Source organism: Vespa velutina, chromosome 12 (genome assembly GCF_912470025.1).
Source record: "Vespa velutina chromosome 12, iVesVel2.1, whole genome shotgun sequence".
NCBI lineage: Eukaryota > Metazoa > Arthropoda > Insecta > Hymenoptera > Vespidae > Vespa > Vespa velutina.
This window is the reverse complement of record NC_062199.1, coordinates 1,484,553-1,509,563: the sequence shown is the minus strand read 5'-3', so window position 1 is coordinate 1,509,563 and position 25,011 is coordinate 1,484,553. Positions and strand designations below refer to the sequence as shown.

The following is a 25,011-nucleotide window of genomic DNA, read 5'->3' as shown; positions in this document are numbered from 1 at the left end:
GAAAAAGTATAAGAAGTTAGGTAAAGAATAATAGTAGTAGTAGTAGTACGGCGTCGAAGCTTTTCGATTATTTAAAAGCCAGATGTACCATATTATGGTTTGAATGTCGCGTCGTTGACGTTCTATATATGTATACCATATTGACTTCTACAATGACTTACATTGACTTACATTCCTAGCTTTGCGATTGTAGTTCTCACATTTGAATCAAACTCTTTATGTCTATTCTGTAATATTAAAAAAAAAAAAAGAAAGAAAAAAGGGGGGAAGAGGAAAGAAAGAAAAATGATCATTAATAATGAAACTAAAGTAGTAAAGAAAAAAGGGAAAAAAAAACAAAAAAAAGAAAAAGGGAAAAAATACAAATTCACGTTCATGTAAATTTACATTAAGTGTAAAATTTAAATATCTAGTTTTGTCAGTTCTTATCTTTTCTTTTTCTTTCTTTCTTTCTTTCTTTTTTTCCCGTCTGAAAATTTCATTGCAATTTATCGTTAGTCCTAAATTATTTCTACCGAAATAATTTCTTAACGTGCTTCCACTTTAACACCTAACGATGATTACTATACACACGTAAATACATATCGTATCCTTGACATTACGCTCATCATGGGGTCGTATTTTCAAACGATCGACAATTACCTTTCTCTAATACGATCCAATTGATTTCCAATATAAAAATATCAAAATGAGAAATATCGGAAAGCTTTTTATATCTACAACATCGTCCGAGATATTATTATGTCATAGTTTACCATTAAACATTTATGCTTTCGTTTTATGAAAGAGATTTGTATAAGAAAGAGAGAGATATATTTATAGACATTTTGAAGGGGAAAAAAAATTATGTATATATTTAATATGAATGAAAAAAAAAAAAATAAATAAATAAATAAATATATATATATATATATAATAAATGTCTGTTATGATAATGATGATAATAATAATAATATGTAAAAAATAGAATAGATAATAATAAGAATATCAGATATATAGAAAATAAGATGAAGATATATATTATATACCTCTATATGTATGTATATATATATATATATATATATATATATATATATATATATATATAAAAGAAAGAAAAATAAAAAAAGATATATAAATTTGTCGAAATCATTTATGCGCCAAGTTATCGTTCTTATTATTATTCATCATTATGTATATTATAGGTTAGGATATTACAAGTGCCAATGTCTTGTTTGAACATATGTACAAGACAAAATTAGAGTACATACTCTCGTAATACCGTCATTCGATTACTGTCTTGCATAACGTATGACAGATGTTGTTGCCAATAGATTTTGTAAACAAAATCTCTTTCGTACGTGTGCTCTAATGAGAGAAGCATTACGATTGTCACGTGAATCCTTTTTTTTTTTTCTTTTTTTTTTTTTTTTTTTTTCTTTTTTTTTTCTTTTTTTTTTTTTACGAACAAAAGAAAAGAAGAAGAAAGAAACGGAATAATAAGTTGGTAAAACGATTCGTTATTGTTTTCGATGAAGAACAAAAAAAAAATAAAGGAGATTTTGATAATCCATAAAAAATTTTTTTTATAATCCTTATGTTACAGCAATATCGACAAATGAAATTTAACGTATTACGATTCGGTCCGATAGCGAAAAAATTCGTGCTATCTATGCTGTAAGTAAAATAGATTTATGTATACGATATATACATAAAATATATACTGCATGGGTTCTTCTTGTCACTGTTACATAAGAATAATTACCGATCATACCGGTCTATAAATTAAAAAAAAAAAAAAAAAAAAAAAAAAAAAAAATAGTAGAATTATTGTTTAAAACAATGTCAGTACCGTAGTATAATCTGTATTACCATATCAGTTATCCTTCGGGTTGATAGAAACTTGAGCGAAGAGTTAACAGATGGCGCGACGTGTTACCGCCTTCATGGCCGATAATGGCGGGATAAATTAAAAATTTTTATTTCTTCGTGATGTCTTATAATTAGGAAAATTTTTTTCTCTCTCTCTTTCTCTCTCTTTCTTTTTCTACTTTCGAATAGAATTGACCGTGAAAACTTAATATTTCTTTTATGCAATTTTAAAAGACAATTTTCCTTACGTTTTGACATCATCCCGGAAAACGACGATTACGTTCGTTCATCCATCTGTTCTTCTTCATTGTAATTCGACCATACGCGTTCTCTCTCTTTCTCTCTTCGTATTAAGCAAATGCTACATAACTCTCACAACCATCACGTTCGATTATACCACTATAACTCTACATGATTACGTAGGTTCTCTTAAAAGTGAAAAAAAATTTTTGCAATATCACAGCTGAAAAAATATCAATGATGAATTTAAAGATAAAATTAAAAGAAAAAGTGGAAGAAAATATAATCTCATGAAGAGATAAAATTTGATAATTTTTTTTTTTTTTCTTCTTTTTTTTTTTTTTTTTTCTTTCATTTCCTTTTTCTTTTTTTTTTTTTTCCCCTCTTTTTTCTTTCCATTTTGTCTTTCTTTTATCAGATCGTAGATTAGGTTTAAAGTCGACGATGGTATTCCTGTTAATGGTTAATTGCTTTGCTTGCGTAACTGAGAACGATGAGACATATCGGTCGCATTGTTTATCGAGAGCTGTCGTCATTTTCATTGCCATGCCAGAACATCGTATATATATCTATGTATATATATTCTTTTTTTCTTTTTTCTTTTCTTTTTTCAAGATTACACGCGCAAATACAGAAAAAGATGAGAGACAAGAATGATTACATCTTCAATTTGAATTGAACGATGACGTATATTCTCCAAAAAAAAAAAAAAAGGAACTACTCAAATCGTTATCTCGTCCCAACAACAAAAGTCTTTCCTACCCCTCCCCCTCTCTCTCTCTCTCTCTCTCGAAGACAGAAAAAGATCTGATAAAAACCATTCTTATCAATAATACCATTACCCCGCTTTGCCCTCGCCTACAGTAATATGTCACTCAAAAGTTACAAAGCCGAATCACGTTATCTTGATAATAAATGAGGCCGATCTTAAGTTAAGTAAAGTAAAGTTTAAAGCAAATCAAAGTGAAGTACTTAAGAATGGTAAAAGTATGTGAATAAAAAAAAAAAAAAAAAAAAATGATTATGATCTGGAGAGAGAGAGAGAGAGAGAGAGAGAGAGAGAGAGAGAGAGAGAGAGAGAGAGAGAGAGAGAGAGAGAGAGAGAGAGAGAGAGAGAGAGAGAGAGAGAGATCGTGTGTACGTGTGTATGTGTATGAGTAAACCAAAATCGAAGTGTCGAGTTGAGTCCTCGATGTTGCTACTGCGTAGAGCTGTTTCCTGCTATAAGATGGAATCTAAAAGAGGGGTGGAGATGGGAGAAGTAGGTGGAGTAAGAAGAGGAGGGGGAGGGATGCATATAGATAGCTAGAGAAAGAGAGATAGAGATAGATAGATAGATAGATAGGGGGGAGGGGAGAGAGAGAGTAGGTGTTGTCCTACGATGTGTAGGTGCGTAATATCGACCCGGGTAGCCTTCCATGCTGGACGGACGACGACGTGCCCCACCCTGTTCTAGCGCTGTAGTAGGGGGATTGTGCGTTTCCTTCCAATGTATATGTACATATACATCCATGTACATGTATTTACATCTATATCTATACGTTTAAATATACGTACGTATGGTACGTACATATGTATATAGGGAAGGGGAAAAGAGAAAGAAAGAGAAAAAGATTACCAAAGTGAGAGGGAGAGAGAGAGAAAGAGAGAGGAAAAAGATTATACCAGAAGGGATATCTTCTTTCGCATTTTAGTGATATACCATCGTTGAGATCGCGCACTGTTTTTGTTATACGAGTTTTAAATAAAAGAACTGACTGGATTTTTAAAGGTTAAAATATTTTAATGGTGTTGTTCGTTGTATTGTGCTGAGTGAAAATACATAGAAAGTGGTGGTGGTTTAAACAGAGCGAGAGAAAGAGAGAGAAAGAGAATTAGGATTTATGTACGCAAGCGCAGGTGAATTGTAAAGAAAGAGAAGGGAAGACTTTGGGCGAGGGTGTTTTAGGGGTGTAGCAAGTAGAGGAGGAATATAGAACCGGCGGCGGCATACCACCGTCGCGCGCCCCGCTGTGGTGGTCGGACCAAACGCGGATATACCTCCCAGCATCATCATCATCCCGTCGTTCGCGCTTCCGCGTTAGATTTATTCTTTTTAGATTATTCGAATCCGTGTCTCTCCACGTGACTTTTGTTATATATATATATATATATATATATATATATATATATATATATATGTATATATATGTATAACTATAATAAACCTCTTAATTACTTCGTATCAATTTTAATCGTAAAATATTTTTTGAATTCATATTAATTTATATATATATATATATATATATATATATATATATATATATATGTGTATACATATATATCCTCTTCGTCGTCGTCCTTTATTCTAATCTTGTGATTTTCTTTCATTACTCTCATTCTCTAATTTCTTTCTTTCTTCCCCCGCCCTCCGTCCCACTTCGGAAGAAGGAAAAAAAACTTTTGGGTGTGCAAAGTGAACGGAAAAAGATAGATAAGCTTGTCCGTTAAAAAAAGAAAGGAAAGAATTTTTTTTTATTTTTTTTTTTTATTTTTTTTTTTTTTTTCCTTTTTTTTTTCTTTTTTTGTTTTGATCGATTTTCTCAACATTCCTCTCGTTTCTTCCTTATTTCGTTTCTATTCTTTGATTCAGCTTCGTACACGTGACTGATATCTCCATTTCTTCTTCTTCTTTTTCATCGTTTTGCTCATTCTCCTCTTTTTTTTTTTTTTTTTGTGATAGGATTTATTATCTCCCTCTTGTCTGTTTCTCCAAATTGTGTGTTGTACTGTTACATAAAGGATTATTCTGATTGATCGAGAAGCAGAGATTTTTGGGTGTGTTTTTTTATAGACAAAGCCGTTCTCCTTTTCTCGGTGATTTTATTGACAGTGAGAATTTATAGTCTAGTATTTAAACAAGGCTTTATTTATTGACAAAAAGAAAAAAAAATCAAAAAAGGAAGAAGATCGAGAAGAGAGTTTAGAGATAAATTTCTTCCTGATTTACTTCTTCACTTCCTCATTTCTCTTTCACTCTCTCTCTCTCTTTCTTCCCCTCTTTTTGGACCAATTCCATTATTCCATCTCTCTTCTTATTCTTCCTCGAATATACACGAGGGTGCGTCGCCGGTAGTCTAATCTACACAACATGGGCGGGTGCACGTCGAAGGATACCACCTCGGCCGATGAGTATGTATTTTAGATAGATCATTTATTTCGTCGTCGTATTATTAATCCTCGTTATTATTTTATAACGCAATATTATTGAATTCGTCGGACTTACAGGTATTTAAAAAGAAAAGAAAAAAAAAAAAGAAAAAAAAAATGGTAATAAAAAGTAATAATAATTTGAACGTCTTTCTATATACAAAAATAAAATCATCGATCAGAGATCTATTATTATTAAGTATTACATGTGTATTATGAATAATTTTCATCATTATTGATCGTTATTATTATTATTATTATTATTATTATTATTATTATTATTATTATTATATTTTTCTAACTCACACGTATTCAGCCATTTTGAGAGAGAGAGAGAGAGAGAGAGAGAGAGAGAGAGAGAGAGAGAGAGAGAGAGAGAGAGAGAGAGAAATAAAGAAGGAAAAAACGTTTCCATGTTTCCAATAGTTCATCAATTGTTATCAATTGTTATCTTCGTCATCGTTAGAATATAATTTTTTTTTCTCTCCCCATGAAACAAATACACATACATATTTACGACGTACTATTGTCGATTAGAATATAATAAAAATTTAGCAAAGTTTTATCTAGATGAGATGACGTTATCTGACGTCATATTATCCTGGCCAAAAGGAGGAAGTTAAAATAACGCGATGGGTATATGTACTTCGATGGGCATATGCGAATCGACGGAAAATACTTCACCGATCGACGAGTATGTACACAAATCTCACTTTGATATATCCTCTCTATGTTCAAACAAAAGCAAAAAGCAAAAAAAAAAAAAAGAAAAGAAAAAAGAACAAATGATCAAAAAGAAAAAAAAAGAAGAAGAAGAAGTTTTGTTACGTACACGTCGAGAGAAATAAAGAGAGAAAGAGGAGGATGAATTACACTGGAAATTTCTTCTACACTAAGTCCACACGTTCTGTCCGCACTGTTGTGTTCGAGCACAATTTTTTTGTAAAAAAAAAAAAAAAAAGAAAAAAAAAGAAAAAAAGAAAGAAAGAACGAGCGAACGCAATATTTGTAATACTTTGTTAATGAACAAATTATGTGCATAAAAATATGTAAAGAGAAAAAGAAAGAATTCGGTCGATCCCCTCAGTGCCCATCGTTTTGCATGAATTTTGCACAATTTTTATATATTGTATCAATATATTATATTTATGTATTGTAATCTATATATATATATATATATACAAACACGTATATAAATTCATATAAATTAATGTAATTGAATGCGTTTCTGTTTACAGTAAAAAAGAGAGCAATAACATGGTGGACCAAGCAGTATTGGATAAATTGGAAGCTGGTTATGCCAAGCTGGCCGCTTCCGACAGCAAATCATTATTGAAGAAATATTTGACGAAGGAAATTTTCGATCAGCTTAAAACAAAGAAAACATCCTTTGGTTCGACCCTATTAGATGTGATCCAATCTGGTTTGGAGAATCATGATTCTGGCGTTGGTATATACGCCCCTGATGCCGAGGCCTATACCGTTTTTGCTGATCTCTTTGATCCGATCATCGATGATTATCATGGTGGTTTCAAAAAGACCGATAAACATCCTCCTAAGGACTTTGGCGATGTTGATTCCTTAGGAAACCTTGATCCGACTGTAAGTGTTTTTAAATATAACAAGAATGATAATTTTGTTGTTAATCGCTTAGATCAGGCCAATTGTATAATCAGAATTTTAAGATATCCATTATTAATATTTGTATATATATTTGTAGATTGAGATTATTAATCAAGCAATTAGATAAGTGTTAAAATTATATTATTAAAACAATGAACATTTTTTTCTTTTTTTCTTTTTTTTTTTTTTTTTTTTTTTCCAAATTATTAATCTAGATCAGGCCAATTGTATAATCAAAATTGTACATAATTCCAAATATTCGTATAAGCTTGTAGATTTTTTTTTTTAAGCCAAACGATTAGCAAAATGTTGACATGATATAATTAAAAGAAAATATCTCTATTAATAAATCTGTAAATAATATTCAAAATATAGGGTGAATTCATCGTTTCGACTCGTGTAAGATGTGGACGTTCATTGGAAGGTTACCCCTTTAATCCTTGCTTAACCGAGGCTCAATACAAAGAGATGGAAGAAAAAGTATCAAGCACTTTATCCGGTTTAACCGATGAATTGAAAGGAACTTTCTATCCATTGACCGGCATGAGCAAAGAAGTACAACAGAAACTTATCGACGATCATTTCCTCTTTAAAGAGGGTGATCGTTTCCTTCAGGCTGCCAATGCTTGCCGTTTCTGGCCAACCGGTCGTGGAATTTTCCATAACGACACTAAGACCTTCCTCGTTTGGTGCAACGAAGAGGATCATCTTCGTATTATCTCGATGCAGATGGGTGGTGATCTTGGACAGGTTTGTTGAAAAGAAAAACAAAAAAAATATATATATATATTTAATTAAAAATAAAATTAAATTATATATATATATATATTTCAATTATTTCTAAAATCATATATGATCACAAAATTATACCATACATATACAATTTTGTACATTTTATAACTTTAATCGAACAAGTAGCATAAGCATCCTACTTTATCGATCAAATCCTATTATCGTTTAAATCCCATATAATAAACTCGATATTTTTTTTTTTTTTTTTTTTTCATTACTGTTAATAGTAAAAAAAAAAGAAAAATAATACTATAACTGTAATATTATTTTTTAGGTATATCGACGTCTGGTCAGTGCCGTTAACGATATCGAGAAACGACTTCCATTCTCTCATAATGATCGTTTTGGGTTCTTAACATTCTGCCCGACTAATCTTGGTACGACGGTACGTGCATCCGTACACATCAAAGTACCCAAGTTGGCAGCAAATAAAGAGAAACTTGAATCAATTGCCGCTCAATACAATCTTCAAGTACGCGGTACCCGCGGTGAGCACACCGAGGCCGAGGGTGGTATTTATGATATTTCTAATAAGCGTCGTCTTGGATTGACCGAATATCAAGCTGTCAAGGAAATGCACGATGGCATTGCCGAATTGATCAAGATTGAAAAGGAGCTCTAAATAAATTTAAGAGAAGGGAAAAGATAAAAGGGGGAAAAAAATGAAAAGAATATTAAAGAAACACATCCCACAAAGAAGAAGACACACACTCCTCTTTAAGTGATGATGGATATCTATATATATATATTATATATTTTCCAGTGTTTTGAATTATTATTATTATTATTATTATTACTATTATTATTACTATTACTATTATTATTATTATTATTATTATTATTTTCTTTTTTTTCCCTTTGTCTTTTTTTATTTTATTTCTCTTACATTACTTGTTCCAATGCAAAAGCCAATTCCTGCGAGCTTCTTTTTTCTTTGTTGTTTCTTTTAATTCTCTCTCTCTTTCTCTCTCTCTCTTTCTCTCTTTCTCTCTTTCACTCTCACCCGCATCTCATATTTTTGTTTTATTATAATTCTTATTTTTTTTTCTCTCTTTGTTAGTCTTTATCATTATTCATAGGCTTTCTTTCTCTTTTAATCTTTTTTTCTTTCTTTTTTTTTTCTTTCTTTTTTTTTTCTTTTTTTTTTTTTTTTACAACAAACATAATTATTAAAGAGCATGAGTCGAGATTTAGTAGGAGCGTTTCAAAAGAACGCGCATATTCCAACTAGCGCTTTTGCAGTAGTTACACATTACCAGGTTGTACTGATGATGATGAATAATGATGATGATGATGATAATAATGATGATGATGATGAATAATGATGGTGACGATGATGATAATGATAATGATGATTATAGAGGATATGAGGTTGATGAAGAAGACGAATTTCAAATCACAAATAAAGAAACATACACATTTTATTTCTTGTCTAATTTTCAATACCTACAATGACATTTTTTCCAAACTTCATATATATATCATTCCAACAAATTTTATATATATATATATATATATATATATATATATATATATATATCAAATTTTTCATAAGGAAGTAGTTAAGAAATATATAGAGACATCCCTGAGTGTTAAAAAAACCTCAGTAGCATTTTGCAAAAATATTACGTTAAGCGCGCGCATACACGTATTATTTGATTGAACATTAAATTATCTCTCAAAAAAATATTTCACATCAATATATGTTTAAATATATATATATATATAAATATATATATATATATATATATGTGTGTGTATGTGTATTTATTTAAATATATTTTTTTACATATATTTTTCTTTTTAAATGTATACATTTTTGGTATCACAAAAATTTCTTTCATAATTTTTCATTTAATTTAATATATGTGTACACATATATATATATATATATATATGGATATACATAATCATTGTGTTACATACATGTGTATGATCATAGATATTTAATAAATAATATCACACATGTATTAATAAAAGGCAAAAAATATATCTTATCAAAGTTTAGGAATATTAGAGTAAATAGGCTTTCAAAAATAGTATTCGTATAAATGATCAAATAGAACACACTTAAATTTTTTTTTTCTGTGCTTAAATATTCACCATTTCAATCTCTTGAATTTTCGAAGTACATGAAGTCCTGCAATTGATAAATAAATATAAATATATATATTCAATTAAATATATACACCAATATTAATTTTTACTAATCCAATAATGTCGAATCAATTGCAAACATTTTTTTTTGCTTATCAAACTTACTATCAAGAGACAAGCACCGAGAAGAACAGCTTTTATTTTGACATCAAGATCAATCGGGAAACTTATACCAAAATTATCGGTATCCGTAAAAAATTCACGAGTAATGCCACTCCAATATTTACTAATCATGCCAACTCGTTGAGTACCATCAGCAGACTTTACCTAATCATTTTAAGTATACATTGAAAAAAATATTAAAGCGTTATCTATAATAATAAAGTAATATATAAAGCATTATATAAAAGCATTATATATAAAAATAAAATAAATAACATTAAAGTGGTACTCTTACTCCCGCTATCTAATTACTATATTGATTAATTAATTATTAAAAAAAATGTATATATATAAATATATATCTATATATATATATAATTACTTTAAAATCAACTTCTACGCAGAAACGTAATAATGGTCCTTTTATCTTCAAAACTGTGTCGCCATTTGCATTGAGTATTGAAAACCATGGCCTAAATATAGTCCAATCTTGAACAACCGATCCCAGAAGAACACCGCCAGAATATACTTCCAATTCCTATGGGAAATAATAATTCATTTATAATAATTTTTCTTACAATTTGTATACACACGTGTACATATGTATATATACATATATATATATATATATATATATATATATATATGTATGTATGTATGTATATATTATATTGATTATATTGACAGAAACCTGTAAGCAACAAGGACAGCAACAGCTGTCACACCTTAATGGACGAACCATATGAAGAATTTCTCTTCTAATACCATCAAATACTTTGAATTCACAACTGCGATAAGTGCCGCAACAAAAACGTGAACAACAGTCAGATTTTTCAGCAGCGTAATAAACTTGTTCACCTCTTATATTCAATATGTTATATTTATTGCGCGTTTCCCATCCGGTAATAACTGAAAGTAGTTAATATTATTAATTTCAATGGTTATAGGATATATATATCTTCTAAGAGATTATTATATATACTACCATATATATATAGTTACTTCACTACATCACAATAATAAAATGTGTATATAATGTATATAGTATATATATATATATATATATATATATATATATATATATATATATATTATTTTTCATTCATTGTTTCATTACATTCATTGTTTCATGACATTCATTGTTTATATACATTTTTTTTTTTTAAAGATATTTATTACCAACCTTCCAAAAGTTCGACTTTTTGTTTCACAAACAAATGATCAAGGCCCATAAGGTATTCCAAACCTGGTGGACAAATCATATTGGGTATTGACCAACCACCTGTAAATACAAAACACACATGTCTCGTATAAACTTTCTCTTTCTTTTTTTTTCTTCTTCTTCTTCTTTTTTATTTTTTCCTCATTAATTAACGGTCAATCAATTAATCAAAATTATGATAAATATTATTAATCAACGTTATTATAAGGGGAAGATAATTTTTCAAATATACTGTTATATATATAATGTATAAAGATAAGAATATTCTATTTGAACCTTTTTTCATCGTCGGTTAAAAATCTAGTGTATCCTTTCCTTTTTGAACGACATTTTCTAATTGTGTTTCTAATCAATGTACGAATATATCTACGTAGCTGTTCCACTTTTTTGTTCCAGGATTGTTCGAGATATTCCGAATCCATCACTTCACGTTCTTTTCGAAATATTCTTTTTTCCTTTTCTCTATCCTTTTCCTTTTTTGTTGAAAAATATTTGTTCTTTCGTCCTTTCTTTCTTTTCTTTTTTTTTTCTTTTTATTATTATTATTATTATTATTATTATTATTATTATTATTATTATTATTATTATTATTATTATTATTATTATTATTAACACATCTCGTCTCGTCGACGTTAATCCACATACAATCGTCGAAATAAATACGTCCACGCTTATAATATTGCCATTTGTTAGATAAGGCGAAAACACTTAGTTATTTTCCTATTTATGTGCATAACATATAATGCATTTCTTTTTTTCTCATCTCATAAATGTCGATAATATACTCGTGTATTTTCCTTTAGGACACGTATTTACTACTTTCTCTTTTTCTTTCTTTCTCTTTTTCTCTCACACTCTCTTGTTTTCTCTTATCTTCTTAGATAAATTTAAGGGATAAAATGGAACAAGAACGCAAATCAACGACAATAGATTTTCTTTTCTTTATTTGTATTTTAAACGGAGGAAAGGTCGTAGAAAATTTTCCAACGTATTAATCCAAACAAGAAGAAATCGAGAATGTTCAATTAATAAAAATGTTCTCCCTTAAGACGTTTCGCAAAAGTAAAGATAAAGAAAAAAATTTTGAACGAGAAGAAATAAAAGACGGAGAACAATTTTTTTTTTTTTATATAGTAATAATAATAATAGTAATAATTTTGGCTTAAAAAAAAAAAACGAAAAAAAAAAAAAGAAAAAGAAAAATTTCTATAGGAAATTGTTGAATTATTTCTTGCGTCAATTTTAAAGTTTCATTCATTTAAATTCGCGAAATTTTGATTGACTCGATTAAAAGGAAAAAAAGTTTTCTTCAAATTAAGAAATTTTCAAGTAATAAAAAAGTTTACGAAAATCTGTTCCATATGTTCGAGGAGTAAAAGTTGGAAAATAAAGAAGGAAAAAAAGGGGGAAAACAATTTCACGCAACGATAGTAATTTTAACACACCCAGAAAAAAAAAAAAAGAAAAAAAAATGGAATAATAAATAAATAATCAAAAGAAAAGAACGTAAGAAAGAAAGGAATGAAAAAAGATTATATAAGAGGCACGTACGTAAATTAAATATTTCGAGATAACGTGAACAAGACTGCTTGAAAATATATCATCGTTTTTTATAATTTGCGATTATCACTGCACTCAGACGTTTTCTTTCTTTTTCTTATTTTTCTTTTTTTTTTTTTTTTTTTTTTTTTTTTTTTTTTATTTACATAACGATAAACTCGAGAGTGTTCAGTTATTATTTTTTTTTTTCTTTCTTTTTCTTTTTTTCTTTTTGATCTCTTTCCCTTTATTCTTTTTGTTTCTCGTCACAATATTTTACGTTTGCGCGTAAAAGAAAGAAAGAAAGAAAGAAAAAGAGGGAGAGAAAGAGAGAGAGAGAGAGAGAGAGAGAGAGAGAACTCTGATATTTTAATGTTCTCGAAATGTATTATCTCAAAAAATGTCACTTGAATTTTTGTTCAATCAACGATAATGTATAATTACACACGCACGAATTTTTAAATAACGTTAAATCAAAAATGAATTAAATCTTCTTTCTCTTCGTGTTACAAATTTGACAAAACGTGATCGAACTTTGACTTTTCGTCAGTCAGTCAGTCAGTCGGTCGGTCGGTCGGTCGGTCGGTCGTTTCGTCCGTCCGTCCGTTTATCTATCTGTGTCTATCTGTTTGTCGTGATCTGATAAGAGGGAACAATTTGTGTAGGTGGGAGTAAAGAGAAACTGTGGGGGGAATAATCTATCTGACATCTCCGTTAACGAAGACGACCATTATCTAGTTACTGATCGTTATACATCGCTAGTAACCTTTATCATGGAAGATACACGGTACCCTGCTTTGGTAGTTGTCCTTTTTTTTTTTTTTTCTTTTCTTTTTTATCTATCCAGTTAGAAGCTTCCTTATTTATAAAAAAAAAAAAGAAAAAAAGAACAAAAGAAAAGAAAAAAAAACCGAACGAAGAAGGAGACGAATTTATCTCATATATGTATACTGTACTATATTATATTATATTTATTCTCATATATATATATATATATATATATATATATTTCAGTAATTTATAGAGTATAATACTAATTATATTATATTTATGGAATATAGTATAGTTTATGCAATACATTTTATATTTCATTGTATTATACTGTAAATATATTGTTTAGTGTATATATATTAAGATAATGATTTGGACATTAATATTTTCAAAAAAAAAAAAAAAAAAAAAAAAAAAAAAAAAAAAAAAAAAAAGAAAAAAAGAAAATAATAATAATAATTGATATATTTACCTTGCGGTGCCTGTGGGGCATACGGCAATGGAAATTCATTTGATGCTGGTGCACTCGCAATAGGTTGCATCCACGGTTGATTCATTGGCATGGGACTCGGTTGAAGATACGGAGTACTCATTTTTGCTCTCGATTAATTTAATTACCTTTTCTTTTTTTAATTTACTTCTCGAAGAACATATATAAACTTGAAAGTTCCAGTTTCAAAATTATTAAAAATAGATGCACGGACGTACGTACGCACCCACGCACGCAGGCAGTCATATGCACACTTAATTAAACATTATTTAAAAACTGGTATATATACATATATATATATATATATATATATAAATCTTATACATATTCTTTCAAAAAAAATCATCGACTATTTTCTCCATTTATTCCTTCGTAATTTCTCTTTTGTTTTTTCAATCCGCTCTAATGCTAAACAATCTGAAAATATAAAAATAACGATTGAAAGTGACGAAGGGAAAAATAAATAAATTAATTGATTGATAAATCGTGATATAATGATTTTACTTCGAATTTCCCGCGTGATAAAAACTTTAAAATCTTTTTTACCGACCGTCGCGCGGCAATAATTTCAACGTATGACCGCGAGATGGCACTGCAAGCGCTTCTCTTCGAAATAATTACCATTTACTAACACACACGCAACAAGCGCGCGCTGCTAGTGTCATATAATGCAAGGACGTGCAAGCAAGTAGGAGGAAATGCACCCTCCATTGAGAGAGAAAGAGAGAGAGAGAGAGAAAGAGAAAGAAAGAGGACGCGTCGCATTTTTTTCTCTCTCTATTTATTTTTTCTTTCTTTCTTCCTTTTACAAGCGATCATAAATCACATAAAGAAAAAGTAAATAAATAAATAAAAAATTTTTAAAGAATACATATATACATATATATATATATATATATGATTAATTCGAGATTATTTGAAACGATTCTTTTGGTTCGAAAGAAAAGAAAAAAAAGTTAAATATGATTTTTTAAGCTACCTTCTTTCTTTCTCTCTCTCTCTCTCTCTCTCTCTCTCTTTCTTTCTCTTTTTTTTCTTTTGTTTGTTTTTCTTCTTTTTTTTTTTTTTTTTAAATTAATATTGAAACAATGCAACACGATGATGGTTAGGTCATCGTCCGAGAACGGCGTAGCATACTGGCGGCACGAGCCACTCTTAAAAGGTCATTGTAACTAATGTGAGAAGCGCGAGACGAACGGAATAACGATAACGCACCACGTATCACGGATAATAAGCATCCTTTCTAACGATTTGCTTACTGGAAGAAGAAATAACGCATAATAATGCTTAGTTCGAATTCGATGCAAGAGTAAAAACAAATGACAAAAAAAAAAAATATATATATATAATCACAATGCAAACGTTCGTTATAACGAATTAGAATGCTATTTAAAAAAATGATTCTTTTCTCTTTTGTTAATTTCTTTTTTCTTTTTTTCCTTTATTTCTTTTTCCTTCTTTTTCTTTCTTTTTTTATTTTTTTTTATTTTTTTTTTCTTTTTTTTTTTTTTTTTCTTTCTTTTAACAAATATTACCATTATCGATGACGCCATTGTCAAGCAATTTCTCTTACATGCGTACATACATGGATAGATAAATAGATATAGGTAGAGAGATACGTGACTTAAGTTAAATGTGAGTGAGCATTTATGTTGTGTTGTTAACACTCAACATAACCAGGTCTGATTCATCACATTGTCAGATCGTAAGAAAATTGTTTACGCATGTAATCATGTACATTATTTATCATTAAAATTACCGATTGAGTATACGTAGGCAGATATATATATATGTGTGTGTGTGTGTGTGTGTATATACGTAGATAGGATTGAATCCGTCGTATGTATTTATTTTTTTCTTTCTCTCTCTCTCTCTCTCTCTCTCTCTCTCTCTCTCTCTCTCTTTCGTATTAACACTAACCTCTTTAACACATGCCACACAATACCACGAACCGATTATTAGATACGCATATATTTAGAGTTTATAAGATAATTGAACGTTAAGTGATTGGTAATTGGACGAAAAGAAAAAAGAAATAAAAATGCGAAATACGTTTTTGAAAGTTTCTCGATTTTGAAAGCCATGCTTTTATTACACACACACACACGTACACATACACATATATATATATATATATATATATCAATACATATTTACTTACTTAAGATAATAAGTAATTTCTAAAAGAACGTAGAAACTGAAGACATGGAGGGAAGAGCGACAACCCTTAGAAAAAGACGTCGAACAATTTTACGTCCTAAACGATGTTGCACTTGATTAGAAATGAAACATTAAAACTAAAAATTATATATATATATATATATATATATATATATATATATATATATATATATCTGTGTATATCTTATGTAACATAAAACTAGTTGCACTGACGACTATCTTTTCTATCTTCATGGAGAAGGACAAACGTACTTACATATCCTTCCTTTTAAACTAATCATTACTTTTGATATTATCTCACTATGAATGTAGATATGAGGAAAAAGAATATACATATATATATATACATATAGATAGAACGAGAGAGCAAGAGAGAGAGAGAGAGAACGAGAAAGAGAGATAGAGAGAGAGAGAGAGAGAGAGAGAGAGAGAGAGAGAGAGAATATTTTAACCGAAGAGAGAGACCCGTGTCACACACAAATGATGCATCGTTTAGTTATGTGCTTTCATCGTTGGAACGATGACGTCATCGAATCCGATTTGCGCCTATGCTCCCTGCTACCGCAAGGATCGTGACGAGCGGTCACCGCACGCACTTGTGCATGCACATTTAATACCAACAGACACACTAACCACATACCCAGATTCACACAAACGCACGTATTATATATATGTATTTATGTATGTATGTATGTATGTATGTATGTATGTATGTATAAGTGTAACGACTAGGCGAACTTCCGGTTCTTGGGGAAGAGAAAAAAAAAAAATAGCAAAATGAAGGCATCGAACTATAAATAGAAATATCGAGAAATTGTACATACGTATGTATATATATATATATATATTTATTTATTGTTGTGTGTGTGTATGTGTATGTGTCTGTGTGGAAAGAAAGTGTCTCCACACTAACTCACTCACTCACTCACTCACTCACACGAACTTGAATTTTCAATGTCTGCTGTCTCTTTCATTCTTTCTTCCTTTCTTCCTCGAAAAATACTGTACGTGTTTATTTTTATCAATGTTCCCGATGGAACATCAAAGCGAATAAGGAGAAACTACTACGGTGTATATATATATATATATATATATATATATACATATATAATTTATATATATATATATATGCATGTGATATGCGCAATAGAATTTTTCATCGATCTATTTCGAGTCTTATGCGAAAGTATTCATGGCTCGTTTTCATGTGGGTGTACATCTTTAAAGTAAGATTTTGTTTCGCATTGGTCGATTATATTTTTTAATATTCATATATTATATATATATATATATATTATTTATTTATATATATATATATGTGTGTGTGTGTATGTGCATATATGTAGTATGTATAGATGAATGTAGATAAGTACGTATGTATATATATATTACGATCACGTAAGATCGTACTATGTACAAACAATAATATTTATTAATATTTGATGAAAGAAAAGAAGCCTCGTCAGATTTTTCTTTTTAGCTAAAAAAAAAAGAAAAGAAATAGAAAACAAAACGAACATTGTTAATAACCACGTCATACGTATGTTAAAGAAAAGAAAAGGAACGAAAGAGAAAAGGAAAAAAAAAATAATTAAATAAATGAATAAGTAAATAAATAAATAAATAAATAAATAAATAAATGAAAGAGGGCGTTGCCTTACCTTGTAAGAAATTCGTGCTCGTACCGGAAATATTCTAACAGTGATCATTATGTTATAAGACGAACTAAGAAAAAATTGTTAGAAAATAGGAAGGAGATAAGATGGGAAAGAGAAATTTAAAAAGAAAAAAATAAAAGGGGAAGAAAGAAAAGGAAAAAGATAAAGAGCAACGGGAAAGAGAAAGAAAAAGACAAAAAAAAAAAAAAAAAAAGAAAATCGAAATTTTTAAGTAACGTGCTTAGGATCATCCATATCTATCATAACTACTTTTGGGATATCATCACAAAGCGGCTTATTTTATCAGTAGTAGTAATCCTAACAATGTGCTCTTTCCGAAGTAAGTGTAACCACAATGAACGGGAACGGGAACGTCGAGGTCGTAGATATCGTTAGCCTCCTCCTAAAGATAAGAGAAACCAACGTTGGTCCCTGCATCCGGTAAAAAGACAAGAGAACTTTTCCTACGTTCGGCTATCGTTAGTAGTAGAAACAACACGGGCGCACTAACAATAAGAAGAAGTAAGAGGTAATAAGTAGAATCGGTAGAAGAAGAAGAAGAAGAAGAAGAAAAGGGTGGAGGAGGAGGAAGAACAGAAAGAAAAAGAGGAGGAAGAAGAAGAAGGAAGAAGAAGAGAAGGAGACAAAGTAGATGAAAAAGATGAAGTAACAAATATAAAGAAAGATTAGAATAAATCCTCGTCTAGAATTTTGATTGGTGGACGTTTACTGTAACGACCAATCAGAGTGAAGGATAAGAGTGTCACGTGGTGTGATCGGAAAAGCGCTCGATGACGTTCGACAGTCACTCATTCGGGAAGTGTGAGAAAGAGAAAGAGAGGGAGAGATACACACACCAAGAGAGAGAGAGAGAGAAAGTGAGAGAGAGAAACTAAGTGATTGAGAACGAGCGAAAGAAAGAAAGAGAGAGAGATAAAGTGAGAAAGAGGAAAGTGGGAGGGGAAAGGCATAGACGGAACGCTTTCATGAACGATCGAGAATAGTAGAAGAGAGACAGATCGGATATTTGGTTCGCGCGGGAGTGGACGAGTAAGGGTCGAGACTAGTAGTAGTAGTAGTCTTAGTCGAGATCCAAGGACGGATGGTTGGTTGTAACTCGAGTTAACTTGTGACAGGCAAAGGAGAAAATTTTTCTTTAAGAAAGGAAAGGAAAGGAAAGAAGGAAGGAAGGAAAGGAAAGGGAAAAAGGCTGAAAGGTGAATTTCAAGATGGCGTCTCGCACGTCATAGTGAAGAGACGTGACGAGACGAGACGAGACGGGACGAGACGAGAAGGAAGGAAAGAAAGAGAGAAAGAAAGAAAGAAAGAAAGAAAGAAAGAAAGAAAGAGTGAGTGAGTGAGTGAGTGAGTGAGTGAGTGAGAGAGAAAAAGAAAATAAAGAGAGAGAGAGAGGAAGGAAGAAGGAGAGTAGTAGCAAGGACCAGCGAAGGCTGGTGTGGTGTGGTGTGGACGGTTAAGGCGGTCGCTGGTACGATCGGGACTGGCAGGAAGGAAGGAGGTGGAAGACGAGAAGGGAGGAGAAAGAGAGAATAGTTGAAGACTAGCGACGTTGAAGCGGTGTTGGTTGCGGCAGCAGCAACAGCAGTAGCAGCAGCAGCAGCAGCAGCAACAGCAGCAGCAGCAGTAGCAGCAACAAGCAATAGTAACAACGGCAGAAATAAAAAAAAAAAGAAAGAAAGAAAAATAATTATAATAATAATAAAAAGAAGAAGAAGAAGAAGAAGAGGAGGAGGAGGAGGAATATAATAAGAGAGTGTAAAAGGCGTTGGTGTGTGTCATGTCTTGCAAGTATCGGGAGGAAAAGTACCTTAGTGCCTGGGGCGAGTCTCGTAAGTGATATCCATAGTAGAGATATCTCATCGTGCCATCGATGCCTTTGTTCGAAAGGATCAGACGTCGTTCATTCAACAACAACAACGGAATTGTACTACTGATAAATCGGACAGTGTCGTCGTCGTCGTCTTCGTCGTCGTCATCGTCGTCGTCGTCATCGTCGTCGTTGTCATCTTCTAAGGTGGAAGTGGACTTGGTAGTGTCGTCGTTGTCTACTGTGTTATTACTATTCCGATTAATAGTAGTAGCTTTAGTGTTGGCAGTGGTGTTATTGGTGCGGGTGCCAGGAGGAGGTGGATGGTGTTGGTAGCGGCGGCCACGAGCAGCCCGCAGCCTGCTTCTTATAGTGTTTATTATAAAGACGGACAGGAAGAAGAACGATTGGCTGTCGTTGCTGCTATTACTACTACTATTACTACTATTACTATTATTATTAGTATTAGTAGTACTATTACTGCTGTTATTGTTGATCATTTTTTTCGGTAAAATAATAGCGATAAGGCCTGAATCTTTGTTCTCTCTCGCCCTCGATTGCAGTAGTCCTTGTTGACACTCCGCGTGCATTGCTCCGCTTCCGCTTGACGTCTTCTCTTGGGTTTTCCTTACCGCTCGTGAACACGTCGAGGATCGAGGGAGGAGGAGGGGGAGGCGGCGGCGGCGGCGGCGGAGGAGGGGGTGGTGGTGGCGGCGGCGGCGGAGGAGGAGGCGGCGGAGAGGAGGAGGAGGAGGAAGAGACGAGGAGGAGCCACCGCCAACGATCACCACGACGACGACGACGAAGAGGACGACGACGACGAGGAGGACGACAACGAGATGCGCGAATTTAAAGTTGTCGTGCTCGGCTCGGGCGGGGTGGGCAAGAGCGCGCTCACCGTTCAATTCGTATCCGGATGCTTCATGGAGAAATACGATCCAACGATCGAGGATTTCTATCGTAAGGAAATCGAAGTCGATAGCTCGCCTTGCGTACTCGAAATTCTCGACACCGCCGGTACCGAGCAATTTGCGAGTATGCGCGATCTTTATATAAAAAATGGTCAGGGCTTTGTCGTAGTTTACAGTCTGACAAATCATCAGACATTTCAGGATATCAAAGCGATGAAGGAGCTTATAACTCGTGTCAAAGGCACCGAACGAGTACCCGTGCTACTTGTTGCCAATAAGCTTGACCTAGAACACCAACGAGAAGTCGACACCGCCGAGGGAAATGCATTGGCACAACTTTGGGGTTGTCCATTCGTCGAGGCCTCCGCCAAAAATCGTACGAACGTCAACGAGATGTTTGCCGAAATTGTGCGCGAAATGAACTTCAGTCCTGAGAAAGAGAAGAAAAGCTATTGCTGCTGCAGCGTCCTTTAATACTTAATCAAACGTTTACTTTTTATCGGCAATTCGTTTATTCGTATAATTATAGGATAGCTACGTTAATACTGGCTAATTGGCACGAACTATCTATCGAATCTTTATCCTTTCTTCATTTTCTTCTTATTTCTCATTACTTATTTCTTCTTTCTTCTTTCTTCTTTCACCGATTTCTTTCTTCTTTTGGATCGTACCGTAAGAATTTTGGAAAACTCAACTTTAAGAGTTTGAATATTTTTTTTCCAATTGGAATTTCTTTTCCTTTCTTTTCTTTCCTTTTCTTACCCCCCCCCCTTCCCCCCTGTTCTCCCTCCTCTCTTTCGTAATCTGATTTTTCTTTCTCTTAGAGCTCAGCCAAGCCATGCGACGAATTCGCCAACCTTCGAGACTAATTTGTGATTGTACTGAGAATTTTTGAAAGCCAACATTAAGGACTATATATGCTAGTTCGGTTCTTTTTCTATTGGAGGAACAAGGTCAGCTACTTTTGGCGACCATCAAACGGATATTTTAATATACATGGATAGTATTATATGTAATATTATTGTAATATATAATGGTACATGTAAGGAAGCATAGAAAAGGAGGTGAATTTTTTTTGGTAACGGACCAATATTCCAAAGTGACGAACATGGATAAAGCCAAGAGCAACATTTGAACTGGTCTGCGTTTGTTAAACCAAACTCGATTTTATTATTAACTGTCTTAGAACATTAACATTGTTCGTTGTATGCTGGTCTATCTTGATTCATTTGGAATTAGAGTACGTAAGAGTAGCTTGTTTTATTATTATATATATATTTTTTTTTTTTTTTTTTTTTTTTTTTTTTATATGTCACTGTGATGGTCGGCTGTCCTTATGACGACGGTCGTGCTTTTTCTCTTGTGAAGTAAATTTAGAGTGACCTTCGTAAGATACATTAAATAGATAAGAAGTTTTAACAATTTATAAGTTTTTATAAGAGTCATCGAAGAAAAAGAAATCTGTAGATGTTATAAACGACTTTGGTTTGTACGCAGGACCAAGATGTTGATCTTGGACAAGTTTTGTGCAATGATTTGCGTCAATAGTATGTTACCTATGCTTAAGTGTCGGAGGCCTCTTTAAAGGATACGTCGTATAAAAGAAATTATATACGACTTACTTTAATGGCTTTCGTATTAGTTGTACAGTACACTAGTTCTAAAGAAATATTTTATAGAAATGAAGCAAATAAGAAGAACATCGTAAATGGATATTGAAAAATTGCGTTTGAGGTTTCAATGTTTTTGCTAAATATCCATGCAATTATCAAATGCGATCTTTCTTCTACGATATTCTTCTATTTTTACTTTCTACTCATACTTTATATAATTATGTTGAGATCTTTCTTGCATATCGCTTGCAATAAAATGAAAAATCGTTGGTGGCTTGAGTAAAACGTGATGGCGACAAAACTGCGATATAATTAATCTTTTTCAAATTAAATTTTGCCATTTTTAATTTTTATATATCATTCTAATCCAAGAAAATATGATCTTATGTTTATATCATTTTATATGTAACTGTGAATTTGGAAAGGGGGAAAAAAGAAAAACAAAAAAAACAAAGGATATAAATCCATGATAAACTTTATGCCAAAGGTTGCAGAGGCACATTGATCCCAACGATTATATCCAATATGTGGTACTTGTAACGATGTCCAAAGTGTCCATTGCTTTATACAAACGCAGTATCTCCTGGCGCAGTTCTACATTGTCAAATGAGTCAAAGGAAATATATAGAGAGAAGAGAGAGAGAGAGAGATATCGATGAGTGTAAAGAAGAAAAAGAGCAGTTCTCCCTGTACGTAGCAGTAGATCGTGTGTAATTTTCTCGTGTGATCAAAATCATATAATACGATGTTAAATATCGCTTTAATACCATTACAGTCATTACATAAACTCGATCTATTATTATTATTAATTAATTAATTAATTAGTTATATCATTGTTATTATTATTATTATTATTATTATTATTATTATTATTATTATTATTATTATTATTATTATTATTATTGTTATTATTAATATTATTTAAAATACGTTCTCTCATAAAGAAAAAGCCATTAATAATTCCTGAATAATCATCAATTATAATGTCTTTCTTTTTAATCTTAATCAAATAATTTGAAGTTATCATTAAAAAAACAAAAAAAAAAAGAACAAAAAAAAAAGAAAAGAAAAAGAAAAAAAAATTTAGAAATATATTTATAATTTGTGTAATATTATACTTATCTATTAGAATATATATTTTTGGGATTGACTGTGACGTTAAAAAAAGAAAAAGTAAGAGAGTGGAAGAAGAAGAAAAGAAAATAACAAAGTATACGTTTGATATAAATTTTTCCTTTCAATATATCGAATTTGCCAAAAACTTAATAATTAAAAAGAAAAAAGGACAGAAAATAATAATAATAATAATAATAATAATAATAATAATAATAACAATAACAATAAAGAATAAACGATGATCGAACTGATGTATAGTAATTTTTATGAATTGGTATAGTTAGAAACAGTCCAATGAGTGTTAATAATAATGATAATGATAATGATAATGATAATGATGATAATAATAATAATAATAATATCATGGGAGAAAAGAAGGTATCATGTTTATTGAAACACAGTCAATGCTGTCATTATTGATGGTGTTATGTACTTTTAATAGAAGAAATATACCATGATAGAGACACGGTGCTAACATGTCTCCGGCTAAACTATGCTAAAGAATACTAATCTGATTTTTGCAAAGACCGCATTAAAAATAAAAAAAAAAAGAAGAAAAAAGGAAGGGAAAAGACACATAGACAGACTTTTTGGCGACTCATTAATGCAGCCAACCATTCAATTAATTTTTCTTTTTTTTTCTTTTTCTTTTTTTTTTTTTTTTAGTTTTTTCTTTTTCTCTCATTTCAAACTATTTTTTTTTTCAACTCATAAAGAAGAAACAAGAAAACATGAAAATAGAGAAAAAGACAAGGAGGGAGAGAGTGCTCAAGACACACAACTATTTTTTATCATTTAGAAATTTTTATAGTCCTATTGTGATCCTGTAGATATGCAAATATTGCCCATTTCTTAGAAAAAGAAAAAAAAAAGAAGGAAAATAAAATAAAATAAAATAAATTGACAGGATGATTGTCATAGAGAATTTATTTAGATGATCGAAAAGTAATCTCATTGAAGCATAATTGATATACTTATTTCTTTTTATGTATATTTTTTATTTTATTATTTTTATTATTATTATCATCAATATTATTTTTTTTTGTTAACCTCAAATTCTACAGATCACATATATAAAAAGGCGAGCATATCGCCTGGATTATATAGTAAATATATATATATATATATATATATATATATATATATATATATATATGTATATTTGTACGAGGTGTTTTCTATTCCTAAAATCTTCTCATATTGTAACGATATGCTCGTCTAACACAAAATTGCATAATATTTTTCTAATAATAAAGAGAAAAAAAGATAAAGAGAAAGTATTTCGATGAGAGACAACGTTATGATTAACTTTTATTGGTATTAAAAGATAAAAAAAAAAATGAATAGTAAAATGAATAAAGAAAAAAAAAAAAGAAGAAATAAAGAAAAAAAAAATAAAAAAAGAAAGTAATCTCTAACATCGGTTTTTTTTTTTTTTTTTTTTTTTTTTTTTTTGATGTTCATACGAATGGAAATTAAATGGGCGCAGTAATGCTTTTTGAAAATCAGATTCAGCATATCATATACATATATATTTAAGGGCCAGAGTTTGTTCCTTTGAATATTATTATCATTATTATTGTTATTATTACTACTACTACTATTATTAATATTATTATTATTACTATTATTATTATAATTATTATTATTATTATTATTTATTTCTTTTTTTTTCTTTTTTGACGACTGAAAAAAACGAATTTGTTTTAACCTCTCTATGTAAACGTA

The 25,011-nt window shown here is 30.9% G+C and overlaps 3 protein-coding genes across 5 annotated transcripts; 2 read left to right on the top strand and 1 right to left on the bottom strand.

Moving 5' to 3' along the window:
• Positions 1 to 5,238: 5,238 nt before the first annotated feature.
• LOC124953394 (arginine kinase) lies at positions 5,239 to 8,548 on the top strand. Its single transcript, XM_047504704.1, has 4 exons — positions 5,239 to 5,262; positions 6,519 to 6,882; positions 7,279 to 7,653; positions 7,970 to 8,548. The coding sequence occupies exons 2-4, from the start codon at positions 6,538 to 6,540 to the stop codon at positions 8,315 to 8,317; spliced, it is 1,068 nt and encodes a 355-aa protein (XP_047360660.1). The 5' UTR covers positions 5,239 to 5,262; positions 6,519 to 6,537; the 3' UTR covers positions 8,318 to 8,548.
• Positions 8,549 to 9,781: 1,233 nt separating this feature from the next.
• LOC124953396 (phospholipid scramblase 1) lies at positions 9,782 to 18,004 on the bottom strand. 3 transcript variants are annotated; one of them, XM_047504708.1, is made up of 8 exons: positions 16,414 to 16,918; positions 16,138 to 16,233; positions 13,959 to 14,393; positions 11,138 to 11,236; positions 10,646 to 10,863; positions 10,337 to 10,492; positions 9,958 to 10,119; positions 9,782 to 9,835 (listed from the first exon to the last, which is right to left on the bottom strand). In XM_047504708.1, the coding sequence occupies exons 3-8, from the start codon at positions 14,077 to 14,079 to the stop codon at positions 9,803 to 9,805; spliced, it is 789 nt and encodes a 262-aa protein (XP_047360664.1). In that variant the 5' UTR covers positions 14,080 to 14,393; positions 16,138 to 16,233; positions 16,414 to 16,918; the 3' UTR covers positions 9,782 to 9,802. The 3 variants fall into 3 exon arrangements, with proteins under 3 accessions (XP_047360664.1, XP_047360663.1, XP_047360665.1); XM_047504707.1 differs by lacking the exons at positions 16,138 to 16,233; positions 16,414 to 16,918 and adding an exon at positions 17,819 to 18,004; XM_047504709.1 differs by lacking the exons at positions 13,959 to 14,393; positions 16,138 to 16,233; positions 16,414 to 16,918 and adding an exon at positions 11,453 to 12,221.
• A 2,362-nt stretch (positions 18,005 to 20,366) lies between these two features.
• LOC124953398 (ras-related protein Rap-2a) lies at positions 20,367 to 23,228 on the top strand. The gene has a single exon (XM_047504711.1). It carries the CDS (start codon positions 20,483 to 20,485, stop codon positions 21,026 to 21,028), a length of 546 nt encoding a protein of 181 aa, XP_047360667.1. The 5' UTR covers positions 20,367 to 20,482; the 3' UTR covers positions 21,029 to 23,228.
• The last annotated feature ends 1,783 nt before the right edge of the window (positions 23,229 to 25,011 follow it).